Here is a 22,500-nt window from a genome sequence, read left to right on the forward strand (position 1 = left end):
GGGGGTGCTTCCCCCTTACCAACCCCCTTTGGCTCTGCACGCACCAATCTCCTGAACGGTGAAAGAGGAGGAAACCTCTGAAACAAAAAATGTCGGGACGGGCCCTGGGAAGGCTTTCAGCAAGGTGGCGAGGCCGTTTGGCTGGGGGGGGGGGGGGTGGGGGGGGGTGTTTTTCCCTCATTAACCCCCTTCGACTATGACTGCTTTTGCCCAAGGGGGAACTAATACTGGGCTCGCGTCAGACCTATGTACAGAAGGTTAAATTCATTCAAAAAGAACCCGGGCAACGCCGGGTGCATTCACCGTGTGTGTGTGTGTGTGTGTGTGTGTGTGTGTGTGTGTGTGTGTGTGTGTGTGTGTGTGTGTGTGTGTGTGTGTGTGTGTGTGTGTGTGTGTGTGTGTGTGTGTGTGTGTGTGTATGTGTATGTGTATGTGTATGTGTATGTGTATGTGTATGTGTATGTGTATGTGTATGTGTATGTGTATGTGTATATATATATATATATATATATATATATAGTAACGGACTTCAGAATCTGATACAATGAATGCATGCAGACATCTTTGTCCTCAGACGGTTATTTACCGAAATGCATGTCCAGGATGGACCCATCCCCATGTCTGGTGGCATTCTAATTTGATGCATTGAGAAGGGTAAAGAATAGATTCCCTCTCTTCTGGAAAGCTCCTTTTCTCTTTACGACAGACACATACATGCACGTGAGATAGCCGTTAGCCCAACGGAGGCCGGACACCCACCTTTTTCCATCGATGTTTGACACCCTGTTCAGCAGCTCCATGAACACGAAATGGCTCTTTTTCGTATCGGGTTGAACATTGAGGTGATAATTGTTGTTGATGTTTTATGAGCGCTTCACCTTATCGTTCGGTAATTCTGGCAAATGGCTGCTTCATGCCGTTCATCCAGAACTACAAACATGGCATCGTCGGCCAGGAATGATCGCGATATTGACGGTTTGTCACGTGCAACGATGTGCTATTGGGCAATGTGGATTTGGCTGAAGTCTGCTTGAGGCTCCGCCCAGACTGGCCGCCTATAAAAAGGACGTGAGGACCGTTTATTTTCCAGTGAGTTAGTTGGAGTCAGTGAGTTGGCGTCTGTCGTTTGGCAGTGGCTGCTTGCGATTCTGACGGCTTTGAGAGTCGGTTGGTGGTGGCTGGTTGCGGTTCTGGCAGCTTTCGGAGACTGTTGTTCATCAGTTACAGTGAAACGGCCGTTTCGGCAGTTCCAATCAGACGGTTGCTCGTTGGTTCCAGTCAGACGGTTGCTCGTCGGTTCCAGTCAGACGGTTGCTCGTCGGTTCCAGTCAGACGGTTGCTCGTCGGTTCCAGTCAGACGGTTGCTCGTCGGTTCCAGTCAGACGGTTACTCGTCGGTTCCAGTCAGACGGTTGCTCGTCGGTTCCAGTCAGACGGTTGCTCGTCGGTTCCAGTCAGACGGTTGCTCGTCGGTTCCAGTCAGACGGTTGCTCGTCGATTCCAGTCAGACGGTTGCTCGTCGATTCCAGTCAGACGGTTGCTCGTCGATTCCAGTCAGACGGTTGCTCGTCGGTTCCAATCAGAAGGTTGCTCGGCGGTTCCAGTCAGACGGTTGCTCGTCGGTTCCAGTCAGACGGTTGCTCGTCGGTTCCAGTCAGACGGTTGCTCGTCGGTTCCAGTCAGACGGTTGCTCGTCGGTTCCAGTCAGACGGTTGCTCGTCGGTTCCAGTCAGACGGTTGCTCGTCGATTCCAGTCAGACGGTTGCTCGTCGATTCCAGTCAGACGGTTGCTCGTCGGTTCCAATCAGAAGGTTGCTCGGCGGTTCCAGTCAGACGGTTGCTCGTCGGTTCCAGTCAGACGGTTGCTCGTCGGTTCCAGTCAGACGGTTGCTCGTCGGTTCCAGTCAGACGGTTGCTCGTCGGTTCCAGTCAGACGGTTGCTCGTCGGTTCCAGTCAGACACACACTTGTGTTCAGTTGTTTGAAGTGGACGTTGACTTTCGATTTTGAATTATTAAATATTCATTGCATATTTTGGTGCTTTTGCAACTCGGTAAACCACACGCAAATACATTTTATTGTACATCATTTGGTAAATCCATTGGTATTGCTTTTGGCACACCAAATCTTGGCAGTTCCAGTTAAATCGATCAATTTAAGTCAGAAGTTTTTTTTAATACAACATGACTTGCTGCTTCAGCATTTTGTTCCTGGGTTTAATCCCCCATCGTCATAATATACTCTGCCATCTCATTGGCATCCCCAAAAGCAAAAACAAAAAAAATCCACATTTTCCTGAGCAATACATTCCTCAGACAAACGTGGATTTATTGCATTCTTTTTACTTTTTGCTTCATCACCGTCTGAAGCATTGCATTTGGCGGTGTGCATCATGTGTAGGTGTCTTTAAGAATTGTGGCACGACTTGAGAAAAATCCAAGCCATCAATACTCCTGTGATTGTGAAAGTGTAGAAATTTTTCCATTGCTCTTTGTGATCTCTGCCTGTTTAGTGCCTGAATGAACCATTTGTATTGGGCTCGTCCAAGGTTTACATGGATCTTTATTCTCTAAAACAGAGTACAGAGTTTAAACTTCACCTTTTTGATATCCAGAATTACAAGGTACTGTATTTATCCACACTACTGTACACACTTCCCCTTTAATATGGTCAGAACTTTGTGCTGCTGTAAAATCTATTTTGGATAGGTGGGTCGCCATATCAGGATCTGTATTTTGATGCTTTTATCATGCCACCCCTCAATGTCAACCAAATTTTCTTTTCTATCCCCCCCCCCCCCCACAAAGCGAGTGATATTATTTCAAGTTGAAAAGTCTGTCCTACACAGCATTTAATTGACAACTTCGCAACCCATCAGCGATTGTAGCAGCTGTCACATTTGCCGTGTGAGAGCAAACATCACCGTGCAGTAAAGTTAAACCACGAGACTGCATACCTCCTGCTGTGACTGCATATTGCTTGTCTTGATTATGAAACAAATTGCTGTCGGACCATGTATTGATGGTTTTCAACATAAAATACATTCCACGCAATTGAAACCATTAAGGTCCAAAAACTCCATTGCCATTGGCTTTCTGCGTGGAAGTTATGTTTCCATGAAGGAAGCATTAAGTGTTAAGTCTTGCTGTCCGTGGTGTCCCACGTTTTGAAGAATAATTTTTCCATTATCTAATTTTATATTTGTTTCATTATTTTATGATTCCTTTTTCAATTTTTAATTTTTTCCCCCCTACATTTTCAATTACCGTATTTTCACGCAAATAACTCATGGGCTGTATGTTAAATTGGTTCCAAAAATTCCAACTGTGGGGTATACTCGTGTGTGGGTTATACGGTATTTCACCATATGGCACATTCATAACCACAGGGGGGTGGCGGGTGGGGGGGGAGTTAAATGATCAAGGAGAGACAAAAAAGGCAGGTTTTTTTTTGCGAGTTTAATTGAAAATCTGTATATAATGGAGCAAGTGTATGGAGGTATGCATGTACGTACGTAAACCGTTCTTCACCCATTGGTTGGACAGCTGACCTGGCTTTGCCCACATTGTAACCTGAAATATACTTAACCTCGAGGACCCAGGAGATCCCCCCGCCTCCCCCACCCAAAGGACCCAAGCGACCCTGAAGACTTCAAGGACCCAAAAGACTGAAATGACCTCGAAGACCCTTAAAGACCCTTGAAAACTCAAAAGATGACCCAAGAGACTGAATAGACCCCGATGACCCAAAGGAACCCGAAGACCCTTGAAGACGCAAAAGATGACCCAAAAACCCAGAAGACTCAAAAGACTGAAAATACCCTGGGGACCCAAAAGACCTTGAGGACCCCAAGGAGCCAAAACACCCAAAAACCACAAGGACCCTGAAGACCTAAAATACCCCAAGGACCCAAAAGACCCAGAGGATGCAAAAGACTTTGGAGACCCCAAACGCACAAAAGACCCAGAGGATCCAAATGACCCAAAAGCCCAAATGGACTCAAAAGACACAACGGGACGATCACGGATCCGTATAAATTCTGGATCATGTAAAATGTGACTTCAGGTTCTTAACCCCCCCCCCCCACCTCAACATCCACACACAATCCCATGTCCTTAATCCCCCTCCCAACTCTGACCTCTCCCCCCTCCCAATAACCACCACACCCAAATTCTGTGTCCCCTCTCCCCTTAAATTTTGTTAAATTTTGAAACCCCCTCCAAACCCACTGTTCTCTATTCACCCTTCCACCCTCCACCCCACTCAAAAGCCTCAAACCCCTTGGTGCCAAACTCTGTCCCCTCTCTGCCCTCCCTCCCCCAAGCCAACTCCGTCATCCTTTCTTCTTCAAGTCCTCAACTGCCCCAAACCCCAAGGACTCAATCCCCCTTCCAACCCCAAATTCTCAATTTCCCCCCCCCCCCCCAACATCTGAATCTCCCTCTTCCAACTCCATGCACTCTCACCCCCAACTCTTTGTCCTCTCCTCCCCATTTCTTCCTTTTCTAAGCAATGTTACACAAATGTACACAGGGAACTTTGGTGCATGAGAAGGTCATTCGGCCAATCATGCTTCTGTTGTTCCTATTCCCATTTGTTAAGAACAATGTTAAAAGTAAATAAAGATAGAATGTTAAATTCACAATCACTTCCCCCTTTCTTCCCTTATCCTCACTATAATTCATGGACTGGTGTTTGTGTGCTTGCTTGTTTGTAGCACCACTACTCCTACAGTTGTGGGCCGATTCCATCCAGACTTGCTACATAGGATCAACATGACCCCTATTAATGTAAAGGGGTGTTTTTATCTTTGCCGGTGGTCTTGGGGGAGGGGACGGATGCAAATTCTCTATGTAAATGTGCATCATGTATCATCGCCTCCAGGTGGGAGAGGGTATTTCAAGTCTCACAATTTACAGTACAGTATTCCTGTCCCCATGCTTTCCAGTGCAGTGAGGTGTTTTGAATTGTAAGCAGTGGATATGTTTTTGTTTCGTGCACATAACTGCATGGGGTTTTTTTGTGGTTTTTTTTTGCCTACACAGAGCTGTCCAAATAAAGGTATGCGTCAGAAGAGCATGTTTCATGCTTGGAACAAGATCGCCCATCGGGGCGGGTACTCTGCTAGTGTCTTTAATTAAGTTGCAGTTCTTTTGCATATTTTACCTGCACATATAATATCTCGAATTACAAAGTTATTTATGGAACCGGTAAGTTATCTTCTGTGAAGTCCACAAATTCCTCATCTTCTGTGTCGCTGTGAAACATCTGAAGCAGCTCGGAGTTGGCGAGGTTGGGTGTGTTCCGATTTATGTTACCAAATTTTTGAAGAGTGCTCAAGCAAGCACTCCATTCAAAACCGTTGATAAGGAACAGCTGGCTTGGCAAGCACTAGCTAGCTGCTTGGTAACTGAACACATCCCTGGTCGATTATAATCCATATCGTTATCACCCTCATCGTCTTCTCCAGAAATCGGCCCACTTTTTCGTTCAATTCAAGCATATATATGCAAGCACTAGCTTTTGGGGTCTCTGCTCCTGAATAGCAGTGCAACTCCAGCTTCATTTTTTATTCATACTGGTTTCTGCTGAAGTACAGTGGGCACAGTCTTTGGTCATATCTTATTGCAATCAACCACTTTGCGACGGTCATGTCCCAATCCATGCACGTCTGTCCTGCATCGTCCTGCACAGGAAAAACAAAAATTCCACAGTTCTTTCTGAACTGTTTGTCACTGACAAAACAGCAATGATGGTCTTGTTACGATACAAACAAAGTGCAACAATATTTCATTTCCAGTTTGTCCTCATTGATTTATGTTGCAGCCAACATGCCAACAAATGGTGAACAAAGTCTCTACCTGTTTTAATGGTGACTTCAGAGGCACGAATGTGCATATATTCATGTTGTGGTTATAAGCATAAAATATGAACGTTCTATGTCAACAATAAATGATGCTTCAATTGTGTTTTCGTTTTATCAACACAGTGAATTTAGGATATAATCCATAAAACTAAGAGTGTATTCAACTTTTGTCAGAATCTCTTTAAAGAGGGTACCTCTTGATAATCGACTTTGAAATTGCAGTGTGTGAATTTAATTTGAACATTTTACTTAGCTGGTTATTCATTTTGGAGAAATATGACACGTATTACGAAAACAATTAGCTACAACATGAGCCTCCATTCTTAAAATATCTTTCGATAACAAAAGCTGAATTCAAATATGCTGACAGGGTCAGCTGACAAGGAGACTGCTTTTGGATATTCTCTGAGTGATGGCATTGCAACAGTGGTTTTAGTTTGGATAGATGACTATTCTTGCAACATTGAAAATGATGCAGCCTGTTGAAGTGGGAAGTGGATGAAGTTTGGTGGTTTGCGCTAATGGTGGTGTTGGTGATGTTTACAAATCATATCATATCATTTTGCACCTTGTGTGTGTTGGTATTTTTTTTTTTGATTACTCCACGAACCTGCTCCTTACTTTCATTATTTTTATTTCCTCCTCCTCCTCCTCCTTCCCTTCTTCCTCTTCCTCCTCTTCTTATTCCTCCTCTTCCTCTGACTTCTCTTCCTTCCTTTCCTCCCCTCCTCTTCTTCCTCATCTTCTTCCTCTTCTTCCTTCTTGCACTTTCACTTTATCATGCAGGACAAGGAGGTCCGGGCTACATTCCTACGTCTCTTTGCTCAACTATTGCAAGGCTACCGTTCCTGCTTGCAGCTTGTTCGCATTCATGCAGAGCCTGTGATCAAATTCCATAAGGTAACAACAGCAATCATGATGTAGTGAATTTTTTTTTATGCATGCACCACCGAAGTCGCCGGAGGCATGTTTTCAGGTTGTCCGTTCGTTTGTGATAGGTTTTCGTTTCTCCAATATGTTAAGAATGGTTGAAGGGATACAAATCAAACTTGGTACAACTATGCATAATGATGCAAAGATGAACTGATTCGATTTTGGAGGAAAGAAGCCAAAACTCAGAGGTCATGTTGGCTAAAAATTCTGTTGGTGTGCTAACTTGTGAAACAGTGATTGGATTTTGACCAAACTTGGTACAAGTATGGATCATGATTTAAAGAGGAACGTATAAGATTTCAGAATCAATATCTCACAGATCATGTCAGGTAGAAATGTGATGCATGAGAACAGCTGAACGGATTTAAATCAAACTTGGTACAAGTACGTATTGTAATGATGTAATAATGTGTGTGGGTGGAGGCATATTGGTTGACAACATCTTAGTTTCTCCATATGTTACTCAAGTTTTTACACTTCTCTCGAGTACGAGGTATCCAGCTATCATAATTCTTATCCCATCGAGCTCTGGAGACTAATGTATCTTGACAAGCGGAAGCTTGTGGTTAATAATACCACGACATTAAAAAGAAAAAAGGAAGCCTTTTCTTCTTGGGTTCCTTGAAAGTACTCAAAAAATGGGAGGTTATGTATTTCTGGATCGCAAAGTAAAAAAAAACCACGCCATGATTGAGGCAGTGATCTGTTGCCAATGCACTGCCCAGGTTCAAATTTTTGTTTGGTTGAAAAAAAAAATCCCATAGGTTTGGTTTCATTTAAAGTAACTTTTACTTAATATTTTTTTCCTCTCTGAGACGTGTTTCTGTGTTTCAGGGTGGGACAGACAGAGGCAGAATTAACCGTGTGTGTGTGTGTGTGTGTGTGTGTGTGTGTGTGTGTGTGTGTGTGTGTGTGTGTGTGTGTGTGTGTGTGTGTGTGTGTGTGTGTGTCTGTGTGTGCGTGCATGCACGCGGGGCATGCGCAGTTTTATTTTTTTAGTCCCCCCCCCCCCACTATATGCGTTTAATCCTAATTCTTTAAATAAAATAAAAAATGGGAAAAAATCTGGATGTTTATGGACTGCTCTGTGGAGTTGACTGTCTGAAGATGTTTTCAAGTAGAGCAAGGTTGGAATGGCTTTGATCGTACATTCCACAGTTCGGTACTTTCCCGCGGGGGTGGTTCAAGATCTGTGGTTAAGCATTCAGCAATGTTGCTCACAAGCCAGCATTCATGAATCGATAAGATCTTGGATTTATTTATACATTGAAATTGTCATGATTGACCAAGATTACTACCTTTCCAACAACGCCTTCCCTCCTTTTATTACGTTGCAAAACAAGTGTCGAGTTGAGTGACTAATCATGGCATCTGTTGGGATTATTCTGTTGACAAATAAAGGAAAGGCAAATTATGTGGCTTTAACAACAGTAAACAATTTGAGAAGATCCAGATCTTCCATGTTTAGTCACATAGAAAGCACAGTTAATTGATCTTTAAAGAAAAAACAAAAAAAAACATCCCATTGTCATAATACAGTCTCTACTTAATCTGCCTCCTATCATATTTCACTTGATATTTGCAGGGAAGTGAAGCATTAACATGCACAATGTTGGCAAAAGCACATCCATCCTACGAATACCACATGTGCAGCACAATTTCTGACATCTTGCATGAATGCAAGTTGCTTCATTTAAGCTGTTTATTATTGCTTTCACTGTAAAACAAAACAGATTTTGAAGGTTTTAAAAAAAAAAAATGCAGAGCTGAGAATTGCAGAATAACATTGAGGGTTTGAAGTAGATGAAACTCGCACAATCAATAAATCGTTTGAATAAGTATGCCTTTAAATTGGCTAACTGGGAATGTGAGTGGAACTTATAAAAGCTCATGGGTAGGCATAGAAAATATCATGAGATTATAGTATTTAAGGACTGGAGGAAGGGACACAATCGGAGTTGCTGAGAAAAGTAGTTCTGTGTGCCATTGAAAATGGGGACAAAGAATTGAAGCTTGGTCTTTGTTTTGTTCGTATGTGGAATAATAAGGAATAGATTAGTGGATAAACTCTTGTTACCTGGATAAGATATATCTGTGGAATAAAACGGATAATATGTAAAATTGATGTCTATGATTATCTTTGTAATTATACGAGCCCATATTCTCAGTGAGTGACCTTTGCCATGAGTTAAAGATCTTGCAGACATTGTAAAATTACAGGCCTTGCCATGCAAGCATTTATAGTACTTTGTTAATATCTCCTCAACCAGTTGAACATGTATGTGCTTCTTCTTGCATGTCAATTTCGATGAAATCAACAGTGTGCACAATTGCCACAGTGGCATTGACTTTTAAAGCCGATTCATTTTATTTTTATTTTTAGTCTTTAAGGCTCATTGAAGAGTGGCCACACAAATTATGAACACACATTCAAACCGAGATACCAGACAATGCAGCATTCCACTTCGGACAACACGGCTGGTGACCGAGGGGAAAGTGACATTACTTTCTGGGTCACTCTAGGTGCTGGTGATGCCATCCTGATGGCTCTTTACCTTCGCATCCTGCGAAAGGTTATGTTTTGGTCGGCGTGTATTTATTTATTTATTTATTTATTTGTAATCTTGTGATTCGTATAACTCAAAAAGTATTAAACCGAATTGCATGAAATTTGGTGGGATGATTGGTTATTAGCCAGGAAGCATTCGATTAGATTTTGGGATCGTTCGGGTCAAAGGTCAAGGTCAAGGTCACGAAAAGGTCAAAATCGTCTTTTTATGATAACACGGTCAATTTTTATTCAATTTGCATGCAACTCACGCCAAAATGTTCAGAATTCAACGTCTCATCTTGTGATATGCAATATGACACAATGACGCCCATACTCTTGTTACCGGTTAGGGGTAAAAGGTCAGGGGGGTCACACCCTTGAAAAATATGCGGTTTTCGGCATAACTCAGTCAATTCTTATTCGATTTGCATGAAACCAGCATCAAACGAGATTACCTTCTCTTGTTGAAACGTTGTATTCACCGAGCTTGCGAGTGAAGACTCGCCAAAACGACGTGAGTTTATTGTTGTTTAGTCCGTAGCCCCCGAAAGTCGGGGGGGGTCATGACATTATAGATATGTGGTTTGTGTCATAAGACCATTCATATGAAACCAGTTCCCCACACTCATACCAAGAACAAAAAAAGTAGTGGCGGCGAAGGTATGCGCTCTATGAGTGCCCGTTCTAGTTTGTATCTGCAGTCAGTGGAATAATTAAGAACCCCCACCTCCCTCCACTATCCCCACGGGATGTCAACCCATGAGGTTTTCAGTTCTTTATCCTCTAAATGCTGAGCATCAACCAAGGAAGCAACATGTACCATTTTTAGTTTTTGGTGTGACTCATCCAGAGTTGGAATCAAACCGTTGACCTCCCAGACTTTGTTCCTTATGGTTGCTGAGGACGGAAAGCTTACAACACAAATGGGTATATTTGTTTACGCGAGGATTTATGTTGCTTCAAATTAGTCTCAGTAAAATTACTTTCTTGAAAGTACCATTCAGCTTCCACGTTGATATTAAAATTAATATCCTTACTGTTTTGAAGGAAATAATACAAGTATGTTAACTCCGTCAGAACGGACCCATTTTTACATGAAACCATTTTCTTTTGCTCATATTTCCACCACATAATCACAAACGTGTCATTGTATTCCTGGGAATGCTGACGTGATGAGTTCAGTTTGGGTATGCTTTAAAAATATTTTTTTCCACAAATCACAGCTCTGAAACCTAGTCCTCCATTGTTGATGACTTGGTAAATGCAATATATATATATATATATATATATATATATATATATATATATATATATATATATATATATATATATATATATATATATATATATATATATATATACCTGGTGTTGGCGCAGTGGTTAGGGCAGCGGCTTGGGATCCAAAAGGTCCTGAGTTTCAAGCCCCGTTGGGCCACTGAATTAATACACCAGGGGGTTGACTCAGCCTGTCATCCTTCCGAGGTCGGCGAAATGAGTACCAGTATACTGGGCCGGTGTATACCCCGGTTAAAATAGGTGTACCATATCCCTGTGTGTCGTAAGAGGCGACCAGGGTTGCGTCAGGAAGGGCATCCGGCGTAAAACATGTGCCAAATCACTATGTGGATCATACGGATGATCCGCTGTGGCGACCCCTATCGGGAGCAGCCGAAAGAAGAAGAAGAAGAAGATATATATATATATATATATATATATATATATATATATATATATATATATATATATATATATATATATATATATATATATATATATATATATATTGTTGCGGATCTGGAAACCATTTGCATTCAACGTACAGATGTCCCAAAAGTCAGTTATGTCGTTAAGTATGTGTGTAGTCAGATCCCTTTCCTTTTGTCTCGTGGGAGAATCAAAGGCATGCGTTGCGATTTCTTTTCAGTTAGGTTATTAAATCTTTACATCCAACGAACAACCAACAACCATTCCATTCCCCATCACGATCCACAACCCACCCGCTGTCTCCAAGCACTCCGACTTGCCAAGGCAGGGTCTTGCAGCCATTCCTTGCTGCTTCCACCAATGTTCCTTCCACAAACATTGGTAACTCTTGCACGACGGCCTGTGCACTATTGATACTGTTACTCGTCAAGTATTAACCCGCATGGAAGACTGGCTGGGGTTTCTCGGCAGGGGCCAAGGCCCCTCTCCGGAAAGGCATGCCATGTATGTGGAAATGCTTTCCAAAGTCAAAGAACACACTGTCCAATCAAGGCGGACACTGGCGCGTGCTTCACGGAGCTCCGCCCCGAACGAAGGCATTCTTTTTTCCCTCGTATTTTAAGAGAGGGGCGCGTCTGAGGAAGGAAGAGGGGTGCGAGGGCTGTGTGGAGTAGTGAAAGGAGTTCTGTGGACGGGAGCAGCTGAAAGATGAACAACATATGTATATATACACATATATATATATATATATATATATATATATATATATATATATATATATATATATATATATATATAGATATGTATGTATATATAATATGTTGTTTGCCTTTTGGCTGCTCCCGTTAGGGGTCGCCACAGCGGATCATCCGTTATGATCCGCATACTGATTTGGCATAGGTTTTTTTTTTACGCTGGATGCCCTTCCTGACGCAACCCTGGTCACCTCTTACGACACAGGAAGAAGGATTGGGTTTCGCCATGATTCTGGGCTGCCCGACACCCTCTCATAGCACGGCCCAGCGCAGAGCTCCCGTCCTCAAGCGATCCTTCAACCCAAGCCTCCGAGTAGCCGGATTACAGGCGCACGCCACTACGCCTGGTATATATATATATATATATATATATATATATATATATATATATATATATATATATATATATATGTATGTATAAAAAATGTATATATGTATATATATATATATATATATATATATATATATATATACATCCATACGTATATATAATTATATGTATGTATGTAGAAATTGTTGTGGATTCTCACCACTCCGGCGTGCGGGCGACCGCTTCTAGCTAATTGCAGCCGCGCGCCCACCGACCGTGGCAATCCAGTCGCAGATTTCGGATCAACGCCGAAATCCAGCTTCGGGTGTGTTTTTAACCACACCATAAATCAGCCAACTTTTCTGTCCACGCGCGACAGGGTTGATCGCCGAATTGTCAATTTACCTAATTATTCGCGCAGACTGAAATGTCGGGGATTTACACCTCGACGGGATCCGTAGGGACACGAGCCGCTTTAAGCAGCTCGCACCGTTTGCGATTATCGCCAAGCCCCGTCGCACTCGATTGTCTTATCAGCTATTAAAAACAGCTATTATTCCGAACGCAATTACGGCAGCTCAATGGAGGAAGGGACGCAACGAGCAGGTGAATATTGAAACAATGACATTTATTCATACACGTATGCAAGCAACGGGGGGGGGGGGAGGCGGGGGGGGGGTGTAAGCGACAAGACACGAGAAAGAGGACCTTCAGCCGTTGTCTATTTACCATGTAATGTCCAGGCACTTAACAGTTCTACTTGCAGGACAAGGCGCCACAGACTTCCATGCAAATACCCCAGAAAAGAACAAGAGAGAACAGGGCCCATGGGCCTTTAATGTTCCTCTAAGCCAGGATGACAGCAAGGTTCTGAGAGGCTGTGCAGGTTACCTGCCACCCTCGTGGTGACTCGCTGGGCCCCGGTTCGGCGACCCTCGGTGTGTCCGCCCACACTAGACTGGACTCCACTCTCGATTCCAATGGCGCCTCCGACAACCCCTCCAACGGCGCCTCCAACAACGCCTCCAACAGAGCCTCGAACGACCAAGGAGAGGGCATCTCTCACCCACTCGCCAACCGCCAGCTGCCAACTCCCTCCTCAACTGATGGCGACTCCTCTCCTCAACTCAACTGCCTCTCAGCGCTCCAACGCGCCCCTTTTATCGCCCCGGAGCGTTCGCCCCTCCTTTCTCGGCGCACGGGGGGACATTCCATGGGAGTTCTGCTTGATCTTGTACAGTGCATACTTTTAACCGTCACTTCTGTTTACCCGGGAGTGTTCTGGTTTATCTTGTACGGAGCATACTTTTAACCATCACTTCTGTTTACCTGGGAGTATTCTGGAGTTGTTTGTCGATATGCCGTTGTTTGTGGAGATGTTGGCGGTTGTGGAGAAAGTGGTGAGGAGATGTTGTTTAAAATAACGATAGAAAAGAATAATACTACTTCGAAGGTTCACAGCCCGGCACATGAATAATTCCAGTTAGACATCGGTGGTGAAATCTATCTGGACACACCCTTATCGACATAACTGATCTTCGGGGACCCTGAATGGTGTTCTGTGAATTTCCACAACCGTAACACTACCCCCTCCCCTTTTTACAGACTCGTCCCGAGTCGTCAAATTTTCACGTGCCTTCATGTGTAAAATTTCCCCCTAGTATGATTTACCTTCGGATCCCTGAGTGCGACATTTGGTGTATCCGTGTCCCAAAAGTAAATAACCTACGGGCTGAGTAACTAACTAAACAAACTCACTCGTTCAGGAGACTGAACTAAAATTGCTGGCGCTACGACAAACATGCAGGGGGAGCAAAACTCATTTACAATTTTTTAACTTATCCTTAACCTGATTAATTTACACTAACCATGGCCCAGGACTGATGGACTCTGTGGGAAAATGGGCATGGCAAAGTTAGTCGGTATTTCAGGGTGAGCGCTGATGTCTTCGGGGATGGTGAAGGTCGGATGTCTTCGGGGCCTGATCAAAAGGCCCCGTTATCTGTCACTGAACCTTTTTGCTTTGTCTTCAGCTGCTGGAGGCAACTCACCCCATCCCACAGGCCATTTTTGAATCAGGGAGCCAGGCTGCCAAAATGCAGTCTCTGGCTCATGAAACAAATGCAGGTCTGAACACAAACGGTGCACGGGCTGCACCAATGCAGTCCCCGTGTGCAGATGGATGGATGGATGGATGCAAAACACTGTGCACGGGCTGCTCAATGCAGTCCTCGTGATGTAGCTGCCTGCAGGGCAGTCTTTGCAAATCAGTGGATGGTACTGACGCAAGCAAACACAACGGTCGGTGGGGCTGCCTGCAGGGCAGTCCCCGCAACTTGCGCGATGATCCTGGCGCACATGGTAATGGATGGAATGGGGCAATGCAAACAGGGTAGCAGGCATGGGGTCAAGGCAGAGGCAGGCAGACAAGGCATGGCAAAGCAAGGCGGAACAGGCCGCTGTAGCACAAACACGCCGGCATACGAAGCTGGCCAGCCTCTGGTCTCGTTGAAGGAGGTTGGTGGAGGGAGTGCGGTGGTGCCGGCCGGTCTGAAGGTGGGCTCGGACCTACCCTACTGTCTTCCTCCCAACCTATCGCCTTTCCCTGTCTCTGTCCATACCCACTCCCTTAGTTTGTCAAAATCCAAATTTAGCCCCATCTTATTTTTTTATATATTTTTAATATATATTTTTTCTTTTTAATTCGTCTCCCTCACCCCCTTTATACTCTCTGTTTGGCTAACCTATCCTGTCACCAAGCCTACTCCCAACCCCTACGTTACCTTCCAGGAGGGGAATAAGGGAGCGCTAGCGTCCTGTCTTGAGGCCCAATCAAGCCTCAGAATGGCCTCCTCAGATCTCAGCGATCTAACCCAAAGTGGGTCCAGCGGCCCACAATGAGAGCGAAGGGATGGATGGTGCGGAGGTGTACACTTCCCTATCTACCCTTTCATTTATTAACCTTTAACTACCCCAGGGCTTTCCAAAAGCGCCTGCCGCTTAAACTATTGGTTCTACCAACCAAGATTCCCGTCGCCTGTGTTGGTGTCCTCTCAAATTTGGGCCTTGCCCTCCAATTTTCGTCCATGCCCTCGCCCGGTTTCATGGCTGGGACGCGTGGCTCCCTTGGCAGGAACTACCCTCTGCCGATTCTCCAACTATGGCACCCCTGGGCCCTGCGACTGTCTCTGAGCCTACCAGCTCCCTAAAACCTGGGGAGTGCCCTCCATGGCGACTCCCCCTCGATGCTCACGTGGCGGGCTGGCATCCCAGGCCCCTTCCCCGGGTGCCCGTGCCCACGACATTACCCACGTGACTATTGGCGCCACGGGCCCCGCATCATGCGGGCCCACCCGTTCCCACTACGCTATCCCGGCCCCTCTTGGGCCCTTGGCCTACCGCGGCCGACTAGCCTGGTGCCCGGGGTGCCCACAAAGCGATACTCACCATTCACAGCCACGCTCCCAGCCCATCAACAGGACTCCTGCATCCTCCAAACGGGTTTTTGTTAATTTGGCTTACCCACTAACTACCATAACTCTGACCCCGGGGTCCCTTGGGTGGGAATCGCTCCTCCCCCCAATCACTCATCGCACCATGCATACCACATTCGCTCCATACACCCAGGCCCGCTGGCCCTCACTCACTCAACATGTTTGTTTCTCAATCCATTTCATTCCATCGCTGAACACTGCCATTCTTCTTTACTGGAATCCCTCATCAAACTCGTGCTCCCTCGTCATCCCTTAGAATACAACACGTTCCATTTACTCTACGTAGCTTAGCTACGTCCCCACTACACACTCAATGTCTGTCCTTGTCTCCAAAAATCCCATTTTCGACTCTAAATCTCAACTGCAATCCCTCGAACTAATCCATTCCACGGGCCCCATGAGGACTTGTCCTTTCCCCATGAAGCCGGTCTAACTAAACTAACCCTTCCCCCTAACTAGTGCTATTCCTGTGCCCAAGGCAAGGGGTCTCTCACCTCCTGCCCAGGGAATCCTGGACTGGAAGCGAGGCTTTTCTGCACCTCCATGGCAGCGATTTACGGCACGCCCGTTCGTCCTCACGGGCAATACCGACGTCCCCTTCAACGGCCGATCCGTGCAGCAATGACGTCACCCTGGGAATCTCCCCAAGCGCTCACTTTCGCGGGGGTCCCCACACGGAACAACGTGCGCCGTTCCTCCGGCATTTGTGCCGCGAGATTCCCTCCGATGACGTCACGCGCACCGAGCCTGCAGCTGGCGCGCGCGTAACGTCCCGGAAACCCGCTCTGCGTGTTCCGCGAACAGAACACGCGGTGTGCAGAATAAAATACCCCGAACACGCGTCCACGTGGGGACCCGCGTGTTCCAAATCCACCTAACACTCGCCATCTTAACCGTCCTCGCGACGGCCTTTTCCGATACGCAGGACCTTCCCGCGCCGGCTTCCCTGTACGAAAACGCGCGCGAAGGCCGTTCGCTATCTGCCGAACGGGCCTCGTTCGCGACGTCCCGTGAGCCCGGCGTGGTTCTCGAAATAGCGAAAAGCGGCACATTCGGCTCGCTATTCCTGTCTTCCGTCTGAACCCATCTGCGTTTCAGTTTCCCGCATGCACTCACGCACGCCTTTTCACCCACGCACACCATATTACTCACGTGCGCCATTTTGCTTACGCTCTGCGCGTGTTTCAACACTCATTTCGCCACACTTGTAAGCACACACACCGGAACAATCACGCTGGGGAGTCTCGCTACCACAAGCGCTCCCGAGGTTTTCATACCCCCCAAGCTCCGCGTGTACCCGTTCGCAGCACTCGCCCGCTCTACCTCGCAAAGCTCGACCGGACTCACCTCGTCGCGATCCACTTCAAGGGGGCATATTCCCTCCCCTCGTTCCTGAAGGAGGCTATCCTGCTGCTTGCACCGGGTCACGACACATTCCTCGAGCCCCCCCTCATTGTCCCTCGCTAACTCCATGTGTGTGTGTTCGTCTTTAGTTTCTTTTAATTCCTGCGTCTCCGTCACCACTACCTCCTTTAATTTCTCCATCATTTCGTTTATTAAATCCGTTTTCTCCTTTATTATCTCCCTCGTTTCTACATGTCTCGTACACGTCTCAGTCACCCCATTTAATTTTTTTCCTCTCGATCACCGTCACTCTCTCTGCCGTTACGAGTCTCGTCCAACATATCTGCCGAATTATTATGACCTCCCCTGTCTCCATTGCGGGGCCGACACAATCCAAACTCCCCCCCCCCCAGATCTTTCGCTCCAACACGTGGCGCCGCCATTTTGTGCTCCGTTGTCCGCGTTTCATCGCAGGCAATCGCCATTATGCCCACCTGCAGGCCTCGCCCCACGCGCTGCATCTCCTCCCGCAGCGTTTGCATATTTTTATCCATGTTGTTTTTCATTTCTTCTTTTATTTCCTTTTTTATGCCATCCATTTTGTTTTCCATTTGTTGCACATTTGTTTTAATTTCGTTTTTCATCTCGTTTTTCATCTCGTTTTTCATTTGTTGCATATCCCCACTCATCATGTTGCATATCACGCACACCCATGATCCGGTTCCGTTAATTTAGTTTGGAAGCGGAATGGATTTGAATCCCACTTCCTGACACAAGTGTTGTGGATTCTCACCTCTCCGGCGTGCGTGCGTCGTTTTTAGCTAATTGCGGCCGCGCGCCCACCAACCGTGGCAATCCAGTCGCAGCTTTCGGATCAACGCCGAAATCCAGCTATGGGTATGTTTTTAACAACACCATAAATCAGCCAACTCTTCTGTCCACACGCGACAGGGTTGATCGCTGAATTGTCGATGTACCTAATTATTCGCGCAGACAAACATGCCGGGGATTTACACCTCGACGGGACCCGTACGGACACGAGCCGCTTTAAGCAGCTCGCGCCATTTGCGATTGCCGAGTGGTTTATTATCGCCAAGCCCCGTCGGACTCGATTATCTTATCGGCTATTAAAAACCAGCTATTATTCCGAACGCAATTACGGCTGCTCAATGGAGGAAGGGACGCAACAAGCAGGTGAATATTCAAACAATGACATTTATTCAGACACGTATGCAAGCAATGGGGGGTAAGGGACAAGACACGAGCAAGAAGACCTACAGCCGTTGTCTATTTACTATGTAATGTACAGGCACTTAACAGTTCTACTTATAGGACAAGGCGCCACAAACTTCCATGCAAAACCCCAGAAAAGAACGAGAGAATAGGGCCCGTAGGCCTATAATGTTCCACAGAGCCAGGATGACCACAAGGCTCTGACAGGCCGTGCAGATTAACTACCACCCTCGTGGTGACTCGCTGGGCCCCGGTTCGGCGACCCTCGGTGTGTCCGCCCACACTCGACTGGACTCCACCAGCTCCCGACTCCACTCTCGACTCCAACGGTGCCTCCGACAATGCCTCCAACGGCGCCGCCAGCAGCGCCTCCAACGGAGCCTCGAACGACCAAGGAGAGGGACTCTCTCACCCACTCACCAACCGCCAGCTGCCAACTCCCTCCTCAACTGCTGGCGACTCCTCTCCTCAAGTCAACTGCCTCTCGGTGCTCCAACGCGCCCCTTTTATCGCCCCAGAGCGTTCGCCCTCCCTTCTCGGCACGCGGGGGGATATTCCAGGGGAGTTCTGGTTGATCTTGTATGGTCCATACTTTTAACCGTCACTTCTGTTTACCCGGGAGTGTTCTGGTTGATCTTGTACAGTGCATACTTTTAACCGTCACTTTTGGTGACCCGGGAGTGTTCTGGTTGATCTTGTATGGTGCATACTTTTAACCGTCACTTCTGTTTACCCGGGGAGTGTTCTGGAGTTGTTTGTCGATATGCCGTTGTTTGTGGAGATGTTGGCGGTTGTGGAGAAGGGGCTGAGGAGATGTTGTTTAAAATAACGAAAGAAAAGAATAATACTACCTTGAAGGTTCACAGCCTGGCACATGAATAATTCCCGTTAGACCGGTGGGGAAATCTATCTGGACACACCCTTATCGACATAACTGATCTTCGGGGAACCTGAATGGTGTTCTGTGAATTTCCACAACTGTAACAATATATATATATATATATATATATATATATATATATATATATGTATATATATGTATGAATATATATATATGTATGTATGTATGTATGTATGTATGAATGTATCTATATATATATATGTATATATGTATGAATGTATATATATTGTTGCGGATTCGCGCCCGCCGGCGTGCGAACGGCCACGTAACTCGAATCGCGGCACGTCGCCCACCGGACGGACAATCCCGTCGTGACCCTCTCGGACTAACGCCGGGAACTAATCACGGGTGGGCCTTTCGGCCTCACCACGATCGTGCCAATCGGCCCCCCGCGTTGGATAGGGTTGCTCGCCAAATTCGACCTACCTAAGTACCCACACGGAGGGTAGACCGGGCGATCGCACCTCGCCGCAGGTCGACTTCGGACACGGGCCACTTTAAGCAACCCGTTCCGTACTATCGGGATCACCGAGCGTTGTTATCGTCAACCTGGACGGTTCGATTAATTATCGGGCGTTTTAGCCCACGACCAACCCTTTACGTGAAGTAAGATGGAGATTCAATTAGAGAAAAGACGAAGCGAAACGGGAGAAACAGTTCAACATAGAGCACATTTATTTCGCGATGGCACATGGATAGCACACATATACAATTATACACCAAAAGCAAATGTAAAAGTGGAAGAAGCACGACAATTATGCACAAAAAGCAAATGTAAAAGAGAAACACAATGCAGATCTAACACCGACGACCGAGCACACGGCAACACTTATACAGTTTTATTTTACAGACTGAGCCGACAACACATATACTCAAAGCAAAAGAAAAAGGGACCACCCTCCACGATGAGGGGGGCAGACGGGCCTGGGGCCGAGACCACGTCGAGCCTACCCGTCTGGTGATGAGCCGCAAAATGGCGGTGGCGCCCCGACTCCGCGGGCCTCGCGGACAGTGTCTGGAATGGGGTGGGAACGGGGCCCCCTTCTTGCACTATCTCACCGCGGGGGGAAACAGGAGGGGGTTGTTGATGCTCGGGGGGGATGAGGATATCTCGCTGGTTCGGGTCCCGCGACGAGCGTCTCCACCGCGACCTCCGTCGCGTTATCGGCCTCCCCTCTCCGCAGCTCCCCGACTCTGACACGAGCGCCCCCTCGACTGCCTTCGCCGCCGCCACCTCTCCAACTCTCCACAGCTCCGTCCAACTGCTTTCTCCGACTCTTCTCTTCACTGACTTCCCAACTCAACTCCCAACTCAACTCAACTTGACTCCACCAACTCCCAACTCAACTTCCCGGCGAGCGAACACGGCCCTTTATAGCCCCCGGGGCCTCGCTCCTTCACCTTCGACCCTTTACCTCTGGCTGGCTCCCCATTGGACAGAGGAAAAGTGGGCGTGAATGCTTTTTGATCCATGAATCTGCATATAGCGATATTACTCCGACGCACCTGGAGGCGGGGCCAAATCGCCCCATGCTCACTGATAGGACGGAACAGAAGTGGGCGTGAATAGTTTTTGATCCGATTTCTTCGGAAAGGCTGGTGTTTCTGCACCCGCTGCTCGGTGCGCGCCCTGCACGAGTCCAGTATCGGTGCCCACAAGCGGCGCGGGAATGACGGTGATGCGATGGTTGCGAGGGCGAGTTGTGACGGTAAAGGTCGTGGCTGTTGGCGTTGTTGTTGTTGTGAAGCGGCGTTGCGGTTGGTGGTTGTTGTGTGATGGCTGTTGAGACGTGGTTGGTGGTGGTAGTAATGGCGGCTGGTCCAAAATAAAGATAGTAAAAGAAAAACGGCGATCTCGAGGGGTCGCAGCCCGAATGAATGACATTTATTCCCTCTAAACAACGGGTTTGGGCCTAACTACACATATACTTACAGAGATATCTCACCTAAGGGACCTGAATGGTGGTTTGCGAATTTCGTCAACCACAACACTATATATATATATATATATATATATATATATATATATATATATATATATATATATATATATATATATATATATATATATATGTATATATATATATGTATATATATATATATATGTATATATATATATATATATATATATATATATATATATATATATATATATATATATATATATATATATATATATATATATATGTATATGTATGTATGAATGTATATATACATATATATATATATATATATATATATATATGTATGTATGAATGTTTATATACATATATATATATATATATATATATATATATGTATATGTATGTATGAATGTATATATATATATATATATATATATATATATATATGTATATGTATGTATGAATGTATATATATATATATATATATATATATATATATATATATATATATATATATATATTTATATATATATATATATATATATATATATATATATATATATATATATATATGAATATATATATATATATATATATATATATATATATATATATATATATATATATATATATATATATATATATATATATATATATATATATATATATATATATATATATATATATATATATATATATATATATATATATATATATATATATATATATATATACATATATATATATATATATATATACACATATATATATATATATATATATATATATATATATATATATATATATATATATATATGTATGTATATATATATATGTATATATATATATATATATATATATATATATATATATATATGTGTGTGTATTTATGTATATATATTGTTACGGCTGTGGAAATTTGCAAACCACCATTCAGGACCCGTAGGTGAGATATCTCGATAGGTGCATGTGTAGTTATATTAGCTCAAACCCGTTGTATAGAGGGGATTTATGTGATTCATCCGGGCTGCGACACTTTGAGATAGCCGTTTTTCTGTTCTATCTTTATTTTGAACCAACCACGTCTCAACCGCCATCACACAACAACCACCTTAACCACCACGCCAACCATGCTCCAACCCTCAGACAACAACAACAACGCCAACAGCCATGACCTTTACCTTCACAACTCGCTCCCACATCATCGCATCACCGCCATCCCAAACGGCAGCATAACCATCAAACCACCACCGAAAACCCTCCATCACCTTTACCTCTCTCCTTCTACGGCCATTCCCGCACCACCTGTGAACACTGAGCGTCGGGCTGTCTCGGGCCCGTTCGGTGATTGGTGCCGAACGCACCGAGCCGCGGGCGCAAATGGCGGCCTTTCCGAGGGACAATTCGGATCAAGAACGCGACACGCCCAGTTTTCCTACATCCAATTATCATGCGCAGGGCGGCTTGGCCCCGCTTCCAGGCGCGTCTGTGTGAAATCGATGTATGC

At 45.3% G+C, this 22,500-nt stretch overlaps 1 protein-coding gene across 11 annotated transcripts in view; it reads left to right on the forward strand.

Moving 5' to 3' along the window:
• Positions 1–22,500, forward strand: part of SBF1 (SET binding factor 1) — a 412,273-nt gene that overhangs the window by 208,520 nt on the left and 181,253 nt on the right. For all 11 annotated transcript variants that reach the window (XM_085870627.1, XM_085870637.1, XM_085870630.1 and 8 more), the window contains one exon: positions 6,651–6,764. In XM_085870627.1, the coding sequence (XP_085726753.1) occupies positions 6,651–6,764 (114 nt within the window). The remainder of the gene's footprint in view (positions 1–6,650; positions 6,765–22,500) is intronic.

The sequence above is a fragment of the Eptatretus burgeri genome, chromosome 2 (genome assembly GCF_056783735.1).
Source record: "Eptatretus burgeri isolate ZD-2024b chromosome 2, Ebu_testis_v1, whole genome shotgun sequence".
In the NCBI taxonomy this organism is placed as follows: domain Eukaryota; kingdom Metazoa; phylum Chordata; class Myxini; order Myxiniformes; family Myxinidae; genus Eptatretus; species Eptatretus burgeri.